Genomic DNA, 18669 nt, shown 5'->3' on the forward strand with positions numbered 1-18669 from the left:
ATCAGAGCAAATAGTAATTCTGTGCTCTAATAGATGGAAAACCCCCTGGATTCTGTGTCACACATAATTGCATGGTGCCTGCAAAGCACATTTCGTCATTGCGTTTAGAAAGGCGGAAAGGAGTGAAGTAAATGATTTAGGTTGGGTGGTAATGTGATTATTGCCTTCTATGAATCCATGCCTCAGTGTGTCAAATCACTGTTATCACTCTCAGTGCCTATGGGAAATTAAATTAGCGGAAAGATAAACAGTGGCCGTCTCCTTAAAGAAGATCTCATGGTTAATTAAAAGGGTATGGAGCGCTCGCTCATAGGTAAATCAGATTCTGTGTCAGTGGACCAGTGCACATATGAAGCCCATTCTTTCAAATTACGGCTTGAAAAGATGACTTGATAATCCGGGTTATGTCCATGTTTTTATATCAGAGAAAAAAGCACTCCAGCATATCGTCACGGTTATCTTCAAAACGATAACTTTACAGGTGAGGGAAAAAAACTCCTTAACTTTCAATGGAAGTCAATGAAAAATATGTTATTCCAAGTCATTTGGAAGCCTTTCTGTTGGAATTTGAAACAATGCAAATTCACTATGTCCAAATGTTTGTGGACACCCCTTCTAATATATTAATTTATTGCTTTAGGTTCCTCCCATTGCTGATGCAGATGTGCAAATGCACAAGCTTACAGCTTGTCTAGTCCCTGTATAGAAGTATTAGGTCCCTATGCAGTGGCCTTGTATTCCCTAGGCACCAATCACATGATATCGGCTTAGAGAACTTCAGTGTGCCTTGCATCGCCATTACGTAGAAGACCTCCAAAAGACATGCAATGACTGATGGGTACTTTCCTGACAGCTTGCTGTGTAGTGACAAACCATTAAGCAAGTTTCCTTTAAACTGGACGCTTTAACATCCTATGGTTTGGAATCTCACTTAAAATATCTGAAGTCCACTTCACAGGGAACTACTGGGGTGATGGGAATGCACCATAGGACTTTCTGGAGCAGATAAGCAACACCCTATCGGCACCCAGTCTAATGCCAGGCGTGGGCTAGGAGGTATAAAGCCCCCCAGCATTGAGCTGTGGAGCAGTGGAAGAACTGTGTTCTCTGGAATGATGAACAATGCATCATCCAGTACTTCTAGGATGAACTGAGGAGTTGGGGATAATGAGGTGGGGTGGTGCTCATCCAACCTTCTGACCTCACTAATGCACTTGTCACTGAGTGCAATCAGTTTCTCACAGCAGTGCTTCAAAATGTAATAGACAGCTTTCTTTGGACAGTAGAGACAGTTACTCCAACAAAAGCAGGATGAGCAAAATTTTTAATACCCTTGATTTCAGAAGAAACAATCAATGAGCGGGTGTCCCAATACTTTTGTCTAGGTAATGTATATGAAATATGGACATAGAAGCTTTTTTTTGCATGACAAAGAAGTGATATGTAATCTCTTATCATCTGTCAGTGATTGAGTGGCAGGTAATGTGGAATATGTCTCAGGCTGTTCATAGGAAAGCATTGAATATCTATAAGGCACTATCCAGTTCCCATGCTTGAAATGGTGCTATAATTCCTAAGGAGAGGCTGCCAGTAGATCGGTGCTCCTTACATGGAAGTGAGAGAGCATGGGGCAGAAGTCCTGTATAGGGAATGCTCACAGGCACTTGTGAGTCGTATGATTTGTGTTGTCTGATTCTAGTCAACCAGCCCAACAGCATGTCAATAGAGCTAACATTAAATGCTGTAAGAAATTCGTTAGACAGGAAAGCATGAGGTCCTAATTAATTGTTTTAACACCATTAAAAAATGTCACTTGCCCTTTATGTTATGTGGAATTTTCATAAGCAATGGACCCATGGAAGTGGTCCAGAAGAGTGAAGATATCTACTTATTTGGTTACCATTTCAGAGACACATGCTTTGGTTACAGCACCAATATAAAGGTGGCTTTGAGCTGCAGTAACTATATCAGTCCCATATTAAACGAGCTTCTGCTTTTGATTGACAGAAGATGGCTTCAGTCGCACGTAATATGCAGATACATGCCCCTCCCCCGTTGCTCTAGTCTGGCTCATGATTTTTTAATCCATCCCCGGACAGACTGAACTTGTATAGGCAAAAAGCATAGTAATGATAAGCTTATTTAAGAGATAGCGTTGGCTGCAGGGATGGGCTCTAGCCAACAGCTGCTGCCCTATTGGCTGCCTGGCGGACAGAGAGGAGGGGCTGGGAGGAGGAGAGGTAGCAGGAGCGTGCGAGGGAGTGAGAGAGAGAGAGAGAGAGAGAGAGAGAGGTAGGGGAGGGAGATAGACGCTTCAGCACTGGATAGGGACAGGAGGGAATGCCCAGTAGATGCAGCTGCCGATAATAGCACACATCAGAGATCGAGTGAGCTGAGTGCCGGCACACCAAGGAGAGAGGAGAGGGGAGGAGAGGAGATGAGAGGAAAGGAGAGGAGCGCAGCAGTACAGCAGCACCATGAGACTCCGAAGCAGGAGCAAGTAGATAACTGAGGCTCTATGAGAAAAGAAAGAGTGCATCAGTGCGGAGCTCAGACGCTGTGAGAGAGAGAGCGAAGGGAAGGCAAGTGGGAGTTAGAAGCTGCCAGTGAGGGACAGAGAGAGGAGAAGAGAAAAGAAGAGGAGGAAGGAGTGGAAGTTAGAATCTGTGGGAACTCTCTGAGCTTCCCGTGGAAAGCAGCGCTGAGGTCAGCAGGCAGCTGACCCGGACTGCCTGGCTTTCCTGGACGAGAGCCGGACACATGGGCAGATAGACTGCTGGGACTTCCCACAGACCTGCTGCTGGGGCTCATCTCTGGACTGTAGGAGCTGAGGAGCAGGCAGACGGTTCATCTGGCGCTTCCCATCCGCTAGTCACCAGCCTGATCTGCTCCATCAGCCTTAGAAACTTGACACTTGGGACTGGATGGCAGATTGAGTGAAGCTCCAGGGAGTTTGAAGTTTGAAGCTTCTGAGCAGCGTATTCAGAGAGACATGGTAGAGTATGAACTGCAGAGCATAGCCGCAGCCCCAGAGCATGGAGAAGTCAAGTAGCGAGGAATCCGCCATCCACCGCAGCCCTTCCGTGGACAGTCGCGACTCGGACTTTGCTCGAGCGTCCACTTCGGGACGCCCCTTTTCGGGACGGGGGTTCACCGCGGGTGCCTTCTACGGCTCCACGGGCCCACGTACTCAACAGCAGCAGCAGCAGAATCAGCAGCAGCCCGGCACGGGCCAGAGCGGCGCCGGCGGTGTGACTGCTGACGACAAGAGCGGCAACAAGTACAGCTCTCCTAAAGGCAGCAAATACGTGGTCTTTTACCTGGATCTATCCTTTGTGTTCCTTTTAGAATTCAAGAAGTGCAACATGGCAAGGGGCTGCTTGTGCTGTTTGAAGTACATGATGTTCCTCTTCAACCTCATCTTCTGGGTAAGTGTTGCTTTTTTGGTTCTCTCTCTGTCTGCCTGTCCTCCTCTTACTCTCCCATCGCTGTGTTTCTGTGTGGGTGGTTGTTGGTAGTTTTTAAGCAAGCATTCAGGGTATCTCTGGGCTTTGATTAGCCTCTCAGTAACAGCAGCGCAGATTTTCGGTGGTAATGGACGACATGTGCACTTCTAAAAGTGAATGCGGAGGTGTCGAGACTTTCCCATCATGCCGTTTCTGAGCGTTACGTCAGGCTCTCCATGCCATGTGCTCTCATTTACCAACGTGCTACTATTTCTGTCTGCCATTGAGTGTCCTGGGGGGGCTCATGGGAAAAAATGAGTTTAGCTTGTGTGCATCTCTTTTGCTCAGCAAAGCTGAGGCCCTGCAGAGTGTGAATCTTCTGAACGATTTGGAGTTGGTGCTCAAGCCTGGTAGCTCAAAATGTAGCTCTTGAGACCAGGAATAACTTTACTCTCTGGAAAAGTCAGCTGTGTTGGGTTCTCGTGGTGAGATACTGCTTTTGTGGAATTTAGGGGATTTCATGAAGCTCATGGCCCATGGTGCAAGTCATGTAGTGAAGGCCATCACCCTGGTCAGGGTTCGACCATCATTGACGCTTTAGAAATGTAAGAAATGAAGACGTCCTTCCTGCCTTGTTATGACTGATCTATTTGCATAGCATGCACGTGTGTATCCTGGGAACACTCAGGCAATGGATTAACAGCTTATAGAAAGAGAGCTGTGTGTGTTTGTGTGTGTGTGTGTGTGTGTGTGTGTGTGTGTGTGTGTGTGTGTGTGTCTGTGTGTTGTGTGAGTGGGGAGGACTGTGGGTTCTGTCCTTTGTGTGAAGGCACTCATGCGTAAACATTAAAAACCATAGAGTTTACCTCACTACCACATACACACACATTCACGCATACACACATACACACACACACACACACACACACAGAGTCCCGGAAGCCTTTATCTGGGGCACATCTGACGCAATGTTCAGCAGAGGTGCAGAGAGCTGCGAGCCGATGTGGCCTCTGTTCTGTCCCATGAACAGGGGTTCAAGAACAGGGAGAAAAAAGAGAGATGTGGAGGAGTGTGTGTGTGTGTGTGTGTGTGAGTGTGTGTGTGTGTGTGTGTGTGTGTGTGTGTATGACGCCATAACTCAGATCCCCCTGGGGAGCCAGACTGAGCTTTGATTCCTCTGTGACACTTGGTGTGTTGGCCTGCTGGGTACCAGAGTCTACAGGCTTTTTATGATTTTGGTGGAGGGGCTTAAGTCGTGAAGGTGTGTGTGTGTGTGAGAGAGAGAGGGAGTGTGTGTGAGTTTGTGCAGGCCTTAGCTGTACTGCTGTAGGTCATTATGTCACTGTGATTCTGTCATTGTCTGCCCAAGGGTTATACCCTCGCTAATGCTCCCTTAGGGACTCTCACAGCTCAGCAGAGCTTTAACCCCCGCTGGGGTGAAACATACAGTTGAGAGAGCGAGTGAGAGAGAGCGAAAGCAAGAGAGAGAGAGGGGGGGGGGTGTAGCTCAGTCCCCCCAATGGTAAAAAGTGTGAGCTTCACACCAGGGAGCTGTAACTAAGAGTAATAAGAAGGGCTCCCACTGATCTCCATGCATGTTTGTGTGGCCTGTGGGAGGGTGGGTGGTCTGTGCTTGTCACCTGTCACCTTCTGAGGGTGCTGAGGATCCTTCTTTGCACTGGGTGAGATACCCTTGGTGTTAATGTTCACTTCAAGGCCAGAGCCATATGAGCCATGAGTTTGTGTCAGGATATCTCCTTTGAGAACCTCTCCTGGAGGAAGAAGGTTCTGATTGATACAGGTAATCAATATTACTTTACTTTGGACCATTTCAACCATGAAAGAAACAAATGGCATATGATTCACTCCCCCACCCCCACTTCCTGCTGGTCCAGAGATTTAAACCAGCAACCTTTTGGTTCCAAGCCCATGGTTTTGCCCCACAAAACATGTTCATAAGCATAAGCATAATAATTGAATTGATATATAATGAATATAATCTGAATAAAATGTAACATTTCAGTCTTTAATTCATTCACCACCACTTCCTGCCAGTCCAGGGAATCAAACTGACAGCTTTCATCTCCTGTTTTTTGGAGACATTTATCTGGTCCAGGGATTTAAACTGGCAACCATATGGTCCCAAGCCCAAGTTTGTAAATCAAAGAGAAGATATTTTTATATATATAATATAAATAAAGTGAACCATTTTACCTTTCAGTCCCACCACCGCCACTTACAGTTCAGGGATTTGAACCAGCAACCTTATGGTCCCAAGCCCACTGCTTTAAATGAAGCATTTTCCCCACCCCCACTTCCTGCTGGTACAGGGACTCAAACCAACAGCCTTCATCTCCTGTCATATTCTCAAATTCACTTATCACTCTTCATAATTCAAACTCTGGTTTGTGCTGCTGTGAGTGAATGGATAGACTTCTTCTCTCACTATATTTGGCAAGTAAGATAAAAAATTGTGTAGCAGCATTTTTTTAGAGATGAATCTTTGCTTTTAACACCAGTTTGAGGGAGACAGTGGCTGTATCTTTAAACTATCATATCCGTCACACTGCTTTGTGCTGTTGTGAGTGAATGGATAGACTCCTCCTCCTTCTGCATTTGGCAAGCAAATCACGAACTAGTGGACCAAAGAAGCAGTTTCTTCACAGATAAACTGTGTGCTCCTAACACTGGATGGAAGCACAGAATGGCATTGCTGATGCTGAGAAAAGTTCATTAATTATCTTTAGCATTTTATTACCCAGTGTTCCCTCTGGCTAAAACAACAAGATTAGCGAGTATTACGGTACATGCACTGCTGTATCCTGACACCCCTGGGACAGTCTTGCTCTGGCTGTGGCACTCCAGGAATTGCAAGGTTACTGCTCTGTGGAGCGCTCACTTCTGACACCCCATCCCCTGCAGAGTACGGTTCTTTAGCACCGCGGGGCCAGGTGCGGCCGCCTGCCGCCTCCACCCACGGCTTACCAGTGTAACTGGAGGCACAAGGTAAATAACGTCAGGAGCCACAGGCTGTGATGTCACCGTGTTCCTCCGCGGGCCTCCAGCAGTTGTTGCCGACCATCTGGCTCCTTTTTCTTACGGGGATTAGCGTAGTCTGAGCTGGGCAGCTTCAGCACAGATTAGAGCATTTAGTACCGGCCTGGACGACATTCACGCTCTGCTCAGGATTGAGGAGGCTGATTCCTCCTGTCGAGTGACCTATCTAACCTCTCGGCTGACTGACCAACTGATGCCCATCCAACTGCTGGACTGTGTTAATTACTATGTCTTTTAAATGGGCTTTGGAGTAGGATGGAGGCTGGAGTTCATGGAGTTCCTGCTATGATGTCTGTTGTGTCTTGGCTGAGCTGTTCATTCATATTTGGATGTCTGATATATGGACAATGGCTATTTTCACAGTGTTTTGAACACTAGAACATCCCCCGCACCATTCTCTTCCTTTTTAATCCGCTGCCGGGCTCAAGCGTCACCACAGAATGCATTTCCATCACTCGTCTTGCTAAGAAGAGAGGACATTGCTATCATCCCCCTATCACATCAAAAGTGAATGCTTATGTGACATTCCTATTCAGAGAATACTGCCACTTCAGCAACCTGCTCCAACAGCGCAGGGGCTCTGAGGACGCCCCAGCACCATTCCTTTGTTTGGGGAGAGCGGTAGTGCTAGTGCTTATGCATTCATAAACAGCAGCGCTTGCTTTTGGGATTGCTTGGATTTATCTACCATTTGGTCACAGGGAACAAAAGATTAGAATCCCCCTGGTTTAATCACCTGGCCTGACATTGTTTCTAATGTTGGAGGAGTAGGTTGCCTAGGGAGAACACACTGAAATTCAGTGGCAATCGGAAACTGAAGTTGTGGATGTCATATGAGAGGCCCAAAAGACTGGAGGTCCCTACTGAAGCAACCACAATGCAGAGCTGTACTGCACATCAGCACCACTTCACCACTGTTTGGCCACAGGGCTTCTCTGCAAGGTGCCAGAGCAATCTCTTTCCCACTCTCTCTCTCTCACTCGTTCTCTCGTTCTCTCCCCTCTTAAACTACATGAAAGTTCCCTAATCCTCTTTCCGCTGTGGGGGATTTAACATTATAACTTTCACTAGTCCATTCTTACTGTAAGCACTGTCAACCTTCAGTTTTGACGGATGTGGTGCTCGACTGGTAATCTCAACGCTGTGAAAAAATTTACATGCTTAAGCGGGACATAACAAAGCCAGCTTTCATTTCGTTGCTCTCTGGACCTGCTAGAAGAAGCCAAAACTGTGAAAACACATCATTTAAAATGTATTCCAAAAGATCAAGTGTTGGATCTGGTCCCTCTTAGCATGAACTAATGTCTAAATAAAAAAAGCACAGTTTTCCAAAAGCATTGTACCTGCATGTATAATGTACATAGATCTAGCTTAGAATATATATGGATATTCTACACTTGTTATACATATTTATTTACATTATCCTTTATTAAGAATTCACTACCTACTTTTCAAAATGCACTGCTTTTCACATATTTGCCCACTTTACATAGCTGACGTCATAGCATACTTCATCCTAAATCTAGTTAGGTATGTCTATATTCATTATTTTATGTCCATATGTGACATTTTAAGTCACATTCAATTCCTACTTGTTTTTTTAGTTCTATATAGTTCTTATCTCTCTAGAATTTATCCAATTGTATTTATTTATATATATATATATATATATATATATATATATATATATATATATAGTTTTTTATCATTATATATTTATCTCTATAGCTGTTTATGATTGATTTTATTTTGAATTTATATCTCTAAATATTTATTTTCTGTTATGTTTATTAATACTTTTATATGAGTAGATTTCCTATATTTAGATGTTTTAAATGTAATGTGTTTATCTTTTATTGTTTATTTTTTTATTGAATTATTTATCCATCTTGCATTTAATCTTTTATATGTATGTGACACATCCCTATAATTTCCTCATACATCATATATATATATATATATATTTAAATAAAGTAAATTCTCAGTTATTGCCAAAAGTAAGACTGTCAAGTCAAGTCAAGTCAAGTGGGTTTATTGTCATTTCAACTACATACAGAGTACACAGTGAAACGAAACAACGTTCCTCCAGGACCATGGTGCAACATAGACAGTGCATACAAGACACAAGTGCAACACAAACAAACAAGTGCGGACAGACAACACAACACAGTACAGACAGAGGATAATAAAGATACACAGTTAGAGTAGGTGATATTTAACACGTAAGATTGTCAGGAGAGAAGGGACATTTGTAATTCTCTTTTGGTGTAGTTTTTTAATTTGCACAGGGAATTGAGTGTCGAATGAGTGAGATGGAACTGTTTAACTATCGTCCTTAAACTAGTTTGTTTAACATTCTTCACATAGAACTTGATTAACTCTGCAGGGCCGCTGCTGCAGGTCCATTTTCTGTGTATCCGGAGAGGTCACTGCAATATGAACACCTCTATCAGCCTTGATTCTCTTCTGCCCGTGTGCTTAGCACGTCTGCAGCAGACCTCATTAGCTTCTCGGATCTACTGGGATATGTTTCACTCCAGGGGGGCTTTGTGCAGGCGAACGACTGGTAGCTCTAGCTTACCTTTGTGCACCTACAGTACATCCATTTATAAGCCCAAATCAAAAGCACTGTTATCTCTTTTAGCCTGCTAGACTCCTCATTGTTTCTGTTTTACATACAAATAATAGAGAGCTAAATGCAGAAGCCAATAACTAATCTTAAAAAAGAGAGAGAGGTGGAAAACTCGGCCTGGTAAAAGGCTGAGCTGAGACGCTAATGTAGTGGACTGCGCTGTGGGATTTTGCAGCCTCGTCGGACCTGAAGCAGGGCTATCTTTACCCCCCCCCCTCCTTCAGGCTCTGCTCTATGCCAGTGCCTCACCCTATTAAGACTAAATCCAGCCTCAGGGCCTTTGGCAGGAGCTCTACTCTAACCTCCCATCTCCACAGCTGAGGACGTGTTTGCTTTTCTCACTCCAGACTGATTAATAAACCCAATCTGTCATCCTGAATAGTCGCTTGGCTTCAGAACCGGGTTAACCAAGGAAAAGATGCTTGTCATGAAAAAAATAAAAGGAGAAGATTAGGTCCTCCACCAAGATGTTGCATCTTCTGAGACTTTCAAAGCATGATGGGATAAACCAGGTGCACTCCTGTGCTGTTTGAGATCTTGTAGTGGAGACTAAGTGCTGCCTTAGTTGCTCTAATCCTGCTTAATGTGTCAGCTCCAGCACCTCAGGCAAGACTGAGCGGACGCTCTCTAAGATATTTTTTTTCCTTCTGTGTGCTCACGCATGTATGGCACAGTGCATGTGTAATGGCAGATGCACTGGACCAGAAGAACCCCTGCATTTCTGATTCCAAGATTTGGCCAGCATGTTGAAGTAGCTGATATACACCCTGTAAAACACACTGTAATACACCCATAGACCAGACAAGAGCCCCAGACCTCCCCCCCCACCACCACCACCAGTGTTAATGCAATTACCTCATGGATGCACATTCAGGGCACAGTGGATGCTCAATGAAGCACCAAATCTGTGGCAGAAGTAGAGCAATCATATTGACTTTTGTGAAGATGGTATAAATAGCCGGATTAAATGTTCAGCATAACAGGATGAAGCAGTCATTAATTTAGTCGAGTTCCTCGCCCTGATAAAACCTATTTTCATTAACATATCAGAGGCCCACCACCATAACAAACAATCCAGTGTGCTATTTGCTGCGAGGATGCATGCATATGGAGGAAGTCATATTTCATCTACAGCCACTCGGTGATGAAAATATGCTGCCGCCTTAGAGGCCCACAAACTCATTGGAATGGAAGGCGATGATCCACCTCAGCGTACAATATGGGGAGGTTTATCTGTTTGTTTGTCATGTGTAATTCATCCAAATTAACTGACCGTGTCTTGGTGTGCTGTTAGGTTTTTCACCCTGCCAGCCCCTCAGCCCCTGCCAAGCTGCTCAGACTTCGAGAAGAGTATGCCACTGTATTTATCTTGAATTGCCTAGCATAGAGCGGTCTGAACAGTTTTATCCTCCTCTTCCGATTATTCCATGGTCAGGGTTTAGAACATGTAGAAACTTTAGGATGTAGGTTTCTTGTCTTACAAAACCACCAGAGAAAGCAACTCTGGCAAGTTCTAGGCGTGCAGTCCAGTCATAATTCTAATCACCTAACGACTGCTATTCACTGTTGATTTGCAACTGACAATCAGGAAAAGCAAACAGTCTATCTACCCAGCTATTCATTTCTCTATACTATATGGACAAAAGTATTGGGACACCTGCTCATGCATTGTTTCTTCTGAAATGTAGGGTATTACAAAAAGAGTTCATCGTGGTTTAGTTGGAGTAACTGTCTCTACTGTCCAGATAGGAAGGCTTTCTATTGGATTCTGAAGGAGCCTCTTCTACAACACCCCAACTCACCCCCAAAGTATAGGATGGAGCACCAACCATCATTCCAGAGAACATTCCAGAGTTCTTCCACTGCTCCACAGCTCAATGCTGAGGGGCTTCATACCCCTCTAGCTCATGCCTGGCATTAGGCGGCATGGTGCCAGTAGGTTCATGTTCAGGTCATCTGCTCCAGAAAATCCTTCTCTACAGGGACTAAACGCTGTAAAGCTGTGTGTATGTGCATTTGCTTATCTGTGTCAGCAATGGGTGCAACTAAATGTATCTGAATGCATTCGTTAGAAGAGGTGTCCACAAACACTTCTTCTGAGCCTGTGAGAAGTGCCAAAGTCTTCAGTGTCCTCCTTGAACTCCCTCCTGGCAGACAACTTGATGCAAATCTCCACCTTACCAGTGAATTAATGTGGATTGTTAGAATAGCGCACTTCCACTACTCAGCACTTTTCTGCATCACCCAAAAGCTGATTACACAGAAAATCGATGGCACGGTGTCACACTGCCCCTGCATCTTCCCCTGACCTGACGCCTAGGTATCACTGTGGAGCTTGTCTGAATTAGCCTTTTGCCACATAATTAATGAGAGCATGTTTTTTTCACTTGCATGGTGTCAGCAAAGAGAACGGCCCTACTGCTCCTCAGTTGATCAGAAGGGAATTTCAACCCGATTCGGTTAAATGTTGACCATGTGAGATTGTTAAAGGAGCAATCAAGAAAAACCTTGATGCTATTGAGTTGAGTTTATCGAAGGTCAATCTCCCTCATGTGTCCTCGGGCTGATCCTCCAGGGGACAAGGGTTGCTAAGTCCAGGCCCTGTCACGGACGAGATCTACGCGCCATCTATCTCGGGCGCCAGCCACAGTTGATTCTATTAGATTTGATTGAATTCCCATCAGAGCCTCATGGGTGCAGATAAGATTTTCATGCCTATTTCCCGTTTCTTTCTCCAGGAACCAGGGGGAAGTGGAGCTTAAGGAGTCAACACACGTCAGTCTGATTTGGCCTTTAGGGCATCATGTATTCAAGAAATGGGTCTCACGCAGTTTTTTGATAGGGGCCTCTTTGTCATCTTGGGAAGACTTGTGCTCACTGTCTGAATGCGAATGGGCCCAGGACACGGCTGCTTCCCGCTCTCGACAGTGACAAGGGTCCTTTCCAGACAGGATCAAATCAGAGAGACCCAGACGCAGTGATTAATGAGGACCATATTAATGGCAGAGCCATTATCATAGTTAGTGGTTTGTTATTCTTTATAGCTAAGGCATATTGCTTTGTTACTTCTAACCTCCTGACTAGGGCGCAGTGCCTGTACGTGAATAGAATGCACACCCATGTACAGCCAATAGATTAGTATGTAATATAGTGCCTAATATTAAGTCTGCCCCTCTTGTGCTGCCAAAACAGATCTGTGCATTCGAGGCATGAGCTCCAGAAAATGGTGTCCTGTGGTATCTGGCATCAAGACGTTAGGTGAGGTGGAGCCTCCATCGATCGCATCAGTGAGCCTTAGGTACCCATGACCCTGGGGCCACTTTTGGTAGACACTGACCACTGCATAACAGGAAAACCATACAAGGCCTGTCTGATGCCCAGTCGTCAAGCCATCACAGTTTGGCTCTTGTCAAATTGGCTTAGATTCTTAAACAGATGCTTGTCCACTTTTTATAACTGCCCCTGCTTTCGACACATCATCTTCTGTTCAGCGAACTGTCTGTTCACTTGCTGCCTTATATATCAACCCCCTGGCGGATGCCTCTGTTAGTAAATCAATGTTTTTTACTTCACCTGTCATTAGTGCTGAAGTTATGGCTGATTGGTATATGTTTTGCGAAGACTAAGGCTAAGATACTGTAAAATTTCCCCCGCCATAAAATTGAGATGAACCCCACATGGTTCAAAGAGACACGCAGAGCCTGCGTCCAAGCACTCTCTCACGATCCGAGCCTGAATTCAGTTCTCATTATTTGAATATGTAGAGGAGTGTATTTGAAGTGCCTCGCTCTCTTGAGGAATTGGGAAGACATTGAGAGTATAAACAGAATACCAATGGCAGGCCTCATATGAACCCTATCAGTATCCCAGCGACCTTCCCTGTCCTTTAAAATTGAAAACAGCCATATTTCTTTTCATTTCACGCCAAGCTCCAATTACCATCAATAAAAGCCAACGTAAAAAGGGTGTTTTGCTTTGTAGATTCCTCCACTTCATACAAGAGTGGATTTAATGTGTTTACGAGTTGCTCCATCTGAGGGAGCTTTGGATAGCCCACAGCATCTGTAAAGTACCAGGAATGAATTGCATTTAACGAGGTGCCGTTCATCGCTTTGAGTCAACACCCAGGACTTTCAGCTCGTGAAAGTGTATCACACACTTTTGCTGTCGTCGTTTGATTCTTCCGTACATTTAGCTGCAAGGCAAATTCCTTGAAACCAGACGTTCTACATAATTCCATAGATGTTTTTCTAACTTGTGTTAAGCTTACAAAGTCAAAACCCAGCATGCATAAAAGATGATTTTGCTGAGATTATGGACTAACCCGGAGTTTACCAACAGCACATGGCTGCAGGACATGAAGATAATATGCATAAGAGAAATTCAGAGCTGCTAACCCATGAATGATCTCATTTTCCTGTTAATTTGAGACATGACCTACTGTGGAGAACACCCGTGGTATCACATCTCCGTGGCGTGCTTTGGAAAAGCAGCAGTTTTGCTCATTATCAGCTTATAAACCTCTACACTAAAACCCTCTGAACTAAATCTATGGACCTGTAGATCTTTGGGAACCAGCTATTTTCCCAGCTCCATCTGAGAATCTAATAATTATTACCAACACGTTCCTAATTTAGTAAAAAAAAAAAAAGAGTGCTACAGCTTGATTCCCACACCGGAAAGTCGGTTAACAGTGCTGGCCTTACAGACTTGTACAGGCCTGTGTGGTCAGTCTTATTCTGTTCCTGTTGTTTATCTGCTCCTGACAGGTTCTCAAAATACAGTAGCATCCGAGTAGCATCCCACGCTGGTTCTGGTCTGGACTGTCCATCAGAAATGAGCAGTGTTTGACAGCAGTCTGAGCTCCTGACCATGCCTGCTCTGATTCCTGACCCAGACTGACAACCCAAACTGCTGTGCCTTTGCTATCACCAACTGCTTTAGCACCAATCAGCATCCTGTGCTGTTTACTCACCCAGTCCATTCAAAGCATGGCCTTTTCTTTTCCTAGTGTTGTTTGGTTTCCTGACAGAACCCATTGGGTCTTTAATTTTTCCCCATTTTACAGCCACAAAGAGGCACGATATCAGGAACGTAGGTTCATCAGTCATGTTTAGCAAAGAACAGGTGGCCGAGGAATTACTTGCCGCCGTAAGGAGCCAATCAAAATGATAATAGCCTGGAAAAGACTTTTTTTTTCTTCATATAATATTTTATGAAGGTTTTCCTTCCTCTCAATGAGTTATTCTTTATTAGAAAGCAATTTGGCGCAAACCATTCATGACACACTCTCACCTTGTGACTGCCTTTGATTAGGCAGACAAGAAATTTGTGAGAATAATTTGTTCTAATGGAATGTGCAGGAACCGTAGAAGTTTAATGATGTTGCTACAAAATGTGCAATAAAAATAACACCGGGCTGTTGATTAACGCAGGGAAAAAATGTGCACAGCCTTCTGAGTGTCAAGAGCCACGTAATAAACAGAACTTTGCTGACACAATCTTTATAAGCCCTGTAAGCCCAGAGTGCCTGTAATGAAGCTATTTACTGTTTACTTACTTACTTGCTTTAGGCAGTTAATTTCATAGACTTTCTGCCGTTTATACAGAGTCTAATTTTATGTTGATGTGCAGAAATTTGAGCTTTGTTAAGGTCTGTTTCTCTGATTTTCTCTCTGAGCTCATTGAATAAACTGTTAATATCAGTAAATGGGGTCCAGAAGTCTGAGACCACATAGAAAACCTGGGATTGGAACCTGGGACATTTGTTGCCTCCAAAATCTACCGAATAGAGTTTTCACAAGTTCTGTGGTTGCAAACTGTATGTGCTGCTCGATGCCTGAGATGTCGTTGGCTGGAGATGGACAGGTTGATGGGAAGGTTTGGACCCAAAATCCATGTTAACCCCTTTCTGCAGTCCCAAATCTGGCCTCAAATTCCACCATTGAATCTACTACTATCTCTCTATTATTACCACACTTCCTCACCTATGTCATTGCATTTAATTGATGCACCATTCAGCCATAACATTAGCACCACTGACAGGTGAAGTGACATTGATTATCTTCCTCTACAGTGGCACCTGTGGGTATATTAGGTGATGTGATATATTAAGATCATGTGTTAAAAGCAGGAAACATGGATGTAGGCATAAGAATCTGGGCCACTTTGACAAAGACCACACTGTGATGGCTAGACGACTTGGTCGGAACATCTCCAAAACACTAGTCAGGGGTGTTCCTGGTATGCGGTAGTCAGTACCTACCAAAAGTGGTCCAAGAAAGGACAACTGGTGAACCGGTTGATGCGATCCATTGATGCGATCTATGGAGGCCTCACCTCACCACTTACAGGACTTAAATGATCCAAGATTGGTGCCAGATAAGACAGAGAACACTTGTGGAGTCCATGCCTCGAATGGTCAGACCTGTTGTGGCGGCACAAGGCGGACCAACTCAGTATTAGGTAGGTGGTTCTTCTGTATGCATTAATGGTGGCAGCTGCTTTACCATTCATTGGCTACACTAGTAAGAAAGGGTTCTTTCACAAAAAATGGCTCTTAATGGAACCAAAACTGGTTCTGCTGTGGCGTCGCATTCGAGAGTGTAGTCTCACCTCTCAAGGTTCGAAATAGCATCTGAAGCGAGGCTGCAGGAATACAATACGTAACCTTTATAGAGCGTTACGCCATTAACTGTGCAATTAAAGTAATGACCAATCAACAAGGGTCAGAGAGTGCACCAGAGAGGACCTCAGCATAGGCCACGCGATTGGATAATTGTGCCAATGGTAATTCAGGACGCCATTCTCCAGAAATATCCAAAGACAGCTGGGCGGGGGCTGTAACCGAAGCTGCTGCGGGAAAGGGCGACTGCAATGAAAAGTCATCACAGGTCCTCACGTGTGCTCCTGACTGCTGGCTTAATTGGCAGCAGGCATCTATGCGTATGACAGACGAGCCTGAACTCTTCCACCCCTCTGCGGCTTCTCCAGCACAACCGACGAGCTTCATTTCAGTCCCATTCACCGAATTTGCTGGTGCAGTGAGCCTGCTTGGCTGGCGAGAGGTGTGCGATGTGTGCGGAAAGCCGTAACCTGAGGCATGTTCTTTTGAGCGCCTATCCAAATCTGGAGGAGAGATGACAGAAATACCTGGGAGCTGCTTTTTGAGCTCCTCTCAGCCCCTCCGTGAATATTCCAGCCCCGTTTCAAACTCCTCTAATGCGCTCTGGAGCTTACGCGCTCGACTACAGGGAGCTGCTGCTTAAACATATTTACCCACATCTTAAGAGAGAGCGCTTCATTTTCCTTTAGTGCTCTTCGTCTTCAACTGGAGGAGGAACAAAAGCTGCTTTTATCTGTTACGTTAACACTCATCATCGCTTGATTTTGCATAGGGTGCTGATAGCAAAGAGGCCTCCCCCTTCACGAACATTAAATTCGTAAGTATTTACACAGCTTAAGCACAGTGAGAGGTTCCCTAATGATCGCTTGTTTCCAACTTTATCTCCCCGATCAGGAATATCCTTGTTCAGATTCTGCAGGGGTCCTCATTCCCTATAGAGTATGTACAGTTATGTGAAAATTATGAGGACACCCCATGAAAATCTTGTCCTAATGGGTTCTCACAGGTGTAAAGGTGAGTGAAATACTTGGGTGCATCAACCTGTCTGACACTGGATGGGTGTGAGGTCAGGTGTAGTGTGGGGTAAAGTCTTTGTGGGTGCAGTGTGACTGTGCATAGGGGTTCCAGTCGTAAGTGCAGGGTGCAGAGTGTGTTGTATGGGGAGGAGGTGTGATGGTACAGATGAGGTCCGCAGTCCACAAGCTATTGTTCACTCAGCAGCCTAATTGCTTGAGGATCGAAGTTGTCTCTGAACCGACTGGTTCTCAAGCTTCTGTACCTCCTGCCGCTGGGCTTGCATGTTCTAATCATCCTCCTCGTCCTCCATCGTCCTCGCTTGTTTGGTTTTTTTCTGATGGTAGGTACTGTGGCAAGAGCTACTTGCTAGGACGGCCTGATCTGGCCTGGCTGGCTGTTGTTTCACCATTTCATTGACATATGCATCTACAACCTTCTTTCTGAAGGCCTCAGGGAGCTCTCTGAATCTGGCCATGGTGATCTTCACCACTTACTTCAACAATCAAGACCCAACCAGACTAAATGTGTGAGGTTTAAATATGACAGGCACCTCCAGAATCCTCTCTAACCATGTTCTGATCACCTGCAGCTGATGGGCTGCACCTGATTGTAATGTTCGGCATTTTAAGTAGCAAAATTCAGGGGTGCCCTAACTTTTGACTCACCAAAACATTCAGTACCTACTAGTCTGTTTGTCCGGTACCACCACACAGGACTTAAATGATCCAAGATTGGTGCCAGATAAGACAAAGAACACTTGTGGAGTCCATGCCTCGAATGGTCAGACCTGTTGTGGCGGCACAAGGGGGACCAACTCAGTATTAGATAGGTGGTTCTTCCGTATGCATCTGATTGTGATGTTGCGATGCATTTTAAGTACATCATTAATAACCTACAGCTGCAGGTTTCATTATACTGCCTCCATCTCTCAGTATTGTTTTAATGAAGATCCAATGTCCAGATGTTTGAATAGGGTTAAAAAGACCAAGCATTTTTAGGGGTATCCTAATTTCTTCACATGATTGTACAGCGGAAGCAGAAAACCACTGTCACCGCCAGTCCTATCGCCTTGGCTTTAAGACCCACATGTGCCTACAGCGCCTACAGTGAATCAATAGAGCAGGTTCAGAAAGTGCTTAGTTAAGCACAGCGTTTGTGTCATGTGTATTCTGTGAAGCAGAAAGGAATGTGGAAATGTACCCCATTCAGCACCCTGTCAAGAGCACAGATTCTTCCGAATTACAGAGATCAGCACAGGCCAGTGTGAAAGAGCACAGCAGGATCAGAGCCACATAGCACATGCTTGTGCGTGGACACAGACTGCTATCGTCTAATGCATTCGGCATCCTGACCAGAGCGGAAGGCACCCGGGTAATGAGTTTACACTTGGCTGTCAGTCACTTACTCATTCCAGCCTTTTCTACCGGACCCAATCCAAAGCCGCATTTTCCTTATAATAGCTCCCTGACCGTCCCAGACAGCAGATGTCAGCTTGATCACCTTTGTCCATTCGTTGTCACATGGTTGGTTATTGCAGACTGCCTGATCAACTGTCACAACCAAGGAGCATCCTGCAGAGAGGGCCACGTGATGGCGGTGGGGAAAGTAGGTTGCAGACAAAGAAAGCCCTTCACAAGAGCGTCCCCTACCCTGCTAAGGACTTTGTCCCAGCTCACTGAAGGTAACATTGACCTATTCTCAAGAAACCACATGCATCTAGAGTGGTCACGCCCATTAGAGATAAGGCAATGGCTTTGTTTCCGCTCGTTTGACTAACGAGCAGCATGCTCTCGCAGTAGCAGGCTCCGCTAATTAGACCTGCATGGTGCAGCACGGCATCTTGGTCTAATTCTCAGGACTGCAATCGAACTGGAATCCAGTCAGAGCCTAAT

General features: G+C 45.0%; 1 protein-coding gene across 5 annotated transcripts in view; it reads left to right on the forward strand.

Annotated features, from left to right (window-relative positions):
• tspan9a (tetraspanin 9a) overlaps positions 1-18669 on the forward strand; it is a 255945-nt gene that overhangs the window by 144794 nt on the left and 92482 nt on the right. For 4 of the 5 annotated variants that reach the window (XM_072695443.1, XM_072695444.1, XM_072695445.1 and 1 more), the window contains one exon: positions 3349-3428. In XM_072695443.1, coding sequence (XP_072551544.1) covers positions 3366-3428 — 63 coding nt within the window. In that variant the 5' untranslated portion in view covers positions 3349-3365. Of the gene's footprint in view, positions 1-2340; positions 3429-18669 lie in introns of those variants that run through there. The other variant, XM_072695441.1, reaches the window with a different exon arrangement.

Source organism: Salminus brasiliensis, chromosome 13 (assembly GCF_030463535.1).
Source record: "Salminus brasiliensis chromosome 13, fSalBra1.hap2, whole genome shotgun sequence".
NCBI lineage: Eukaryota > Metazoa > Chordata > Actinopteri > Characiformes > Bryconidae > Salminus > Salminus brasiliensis.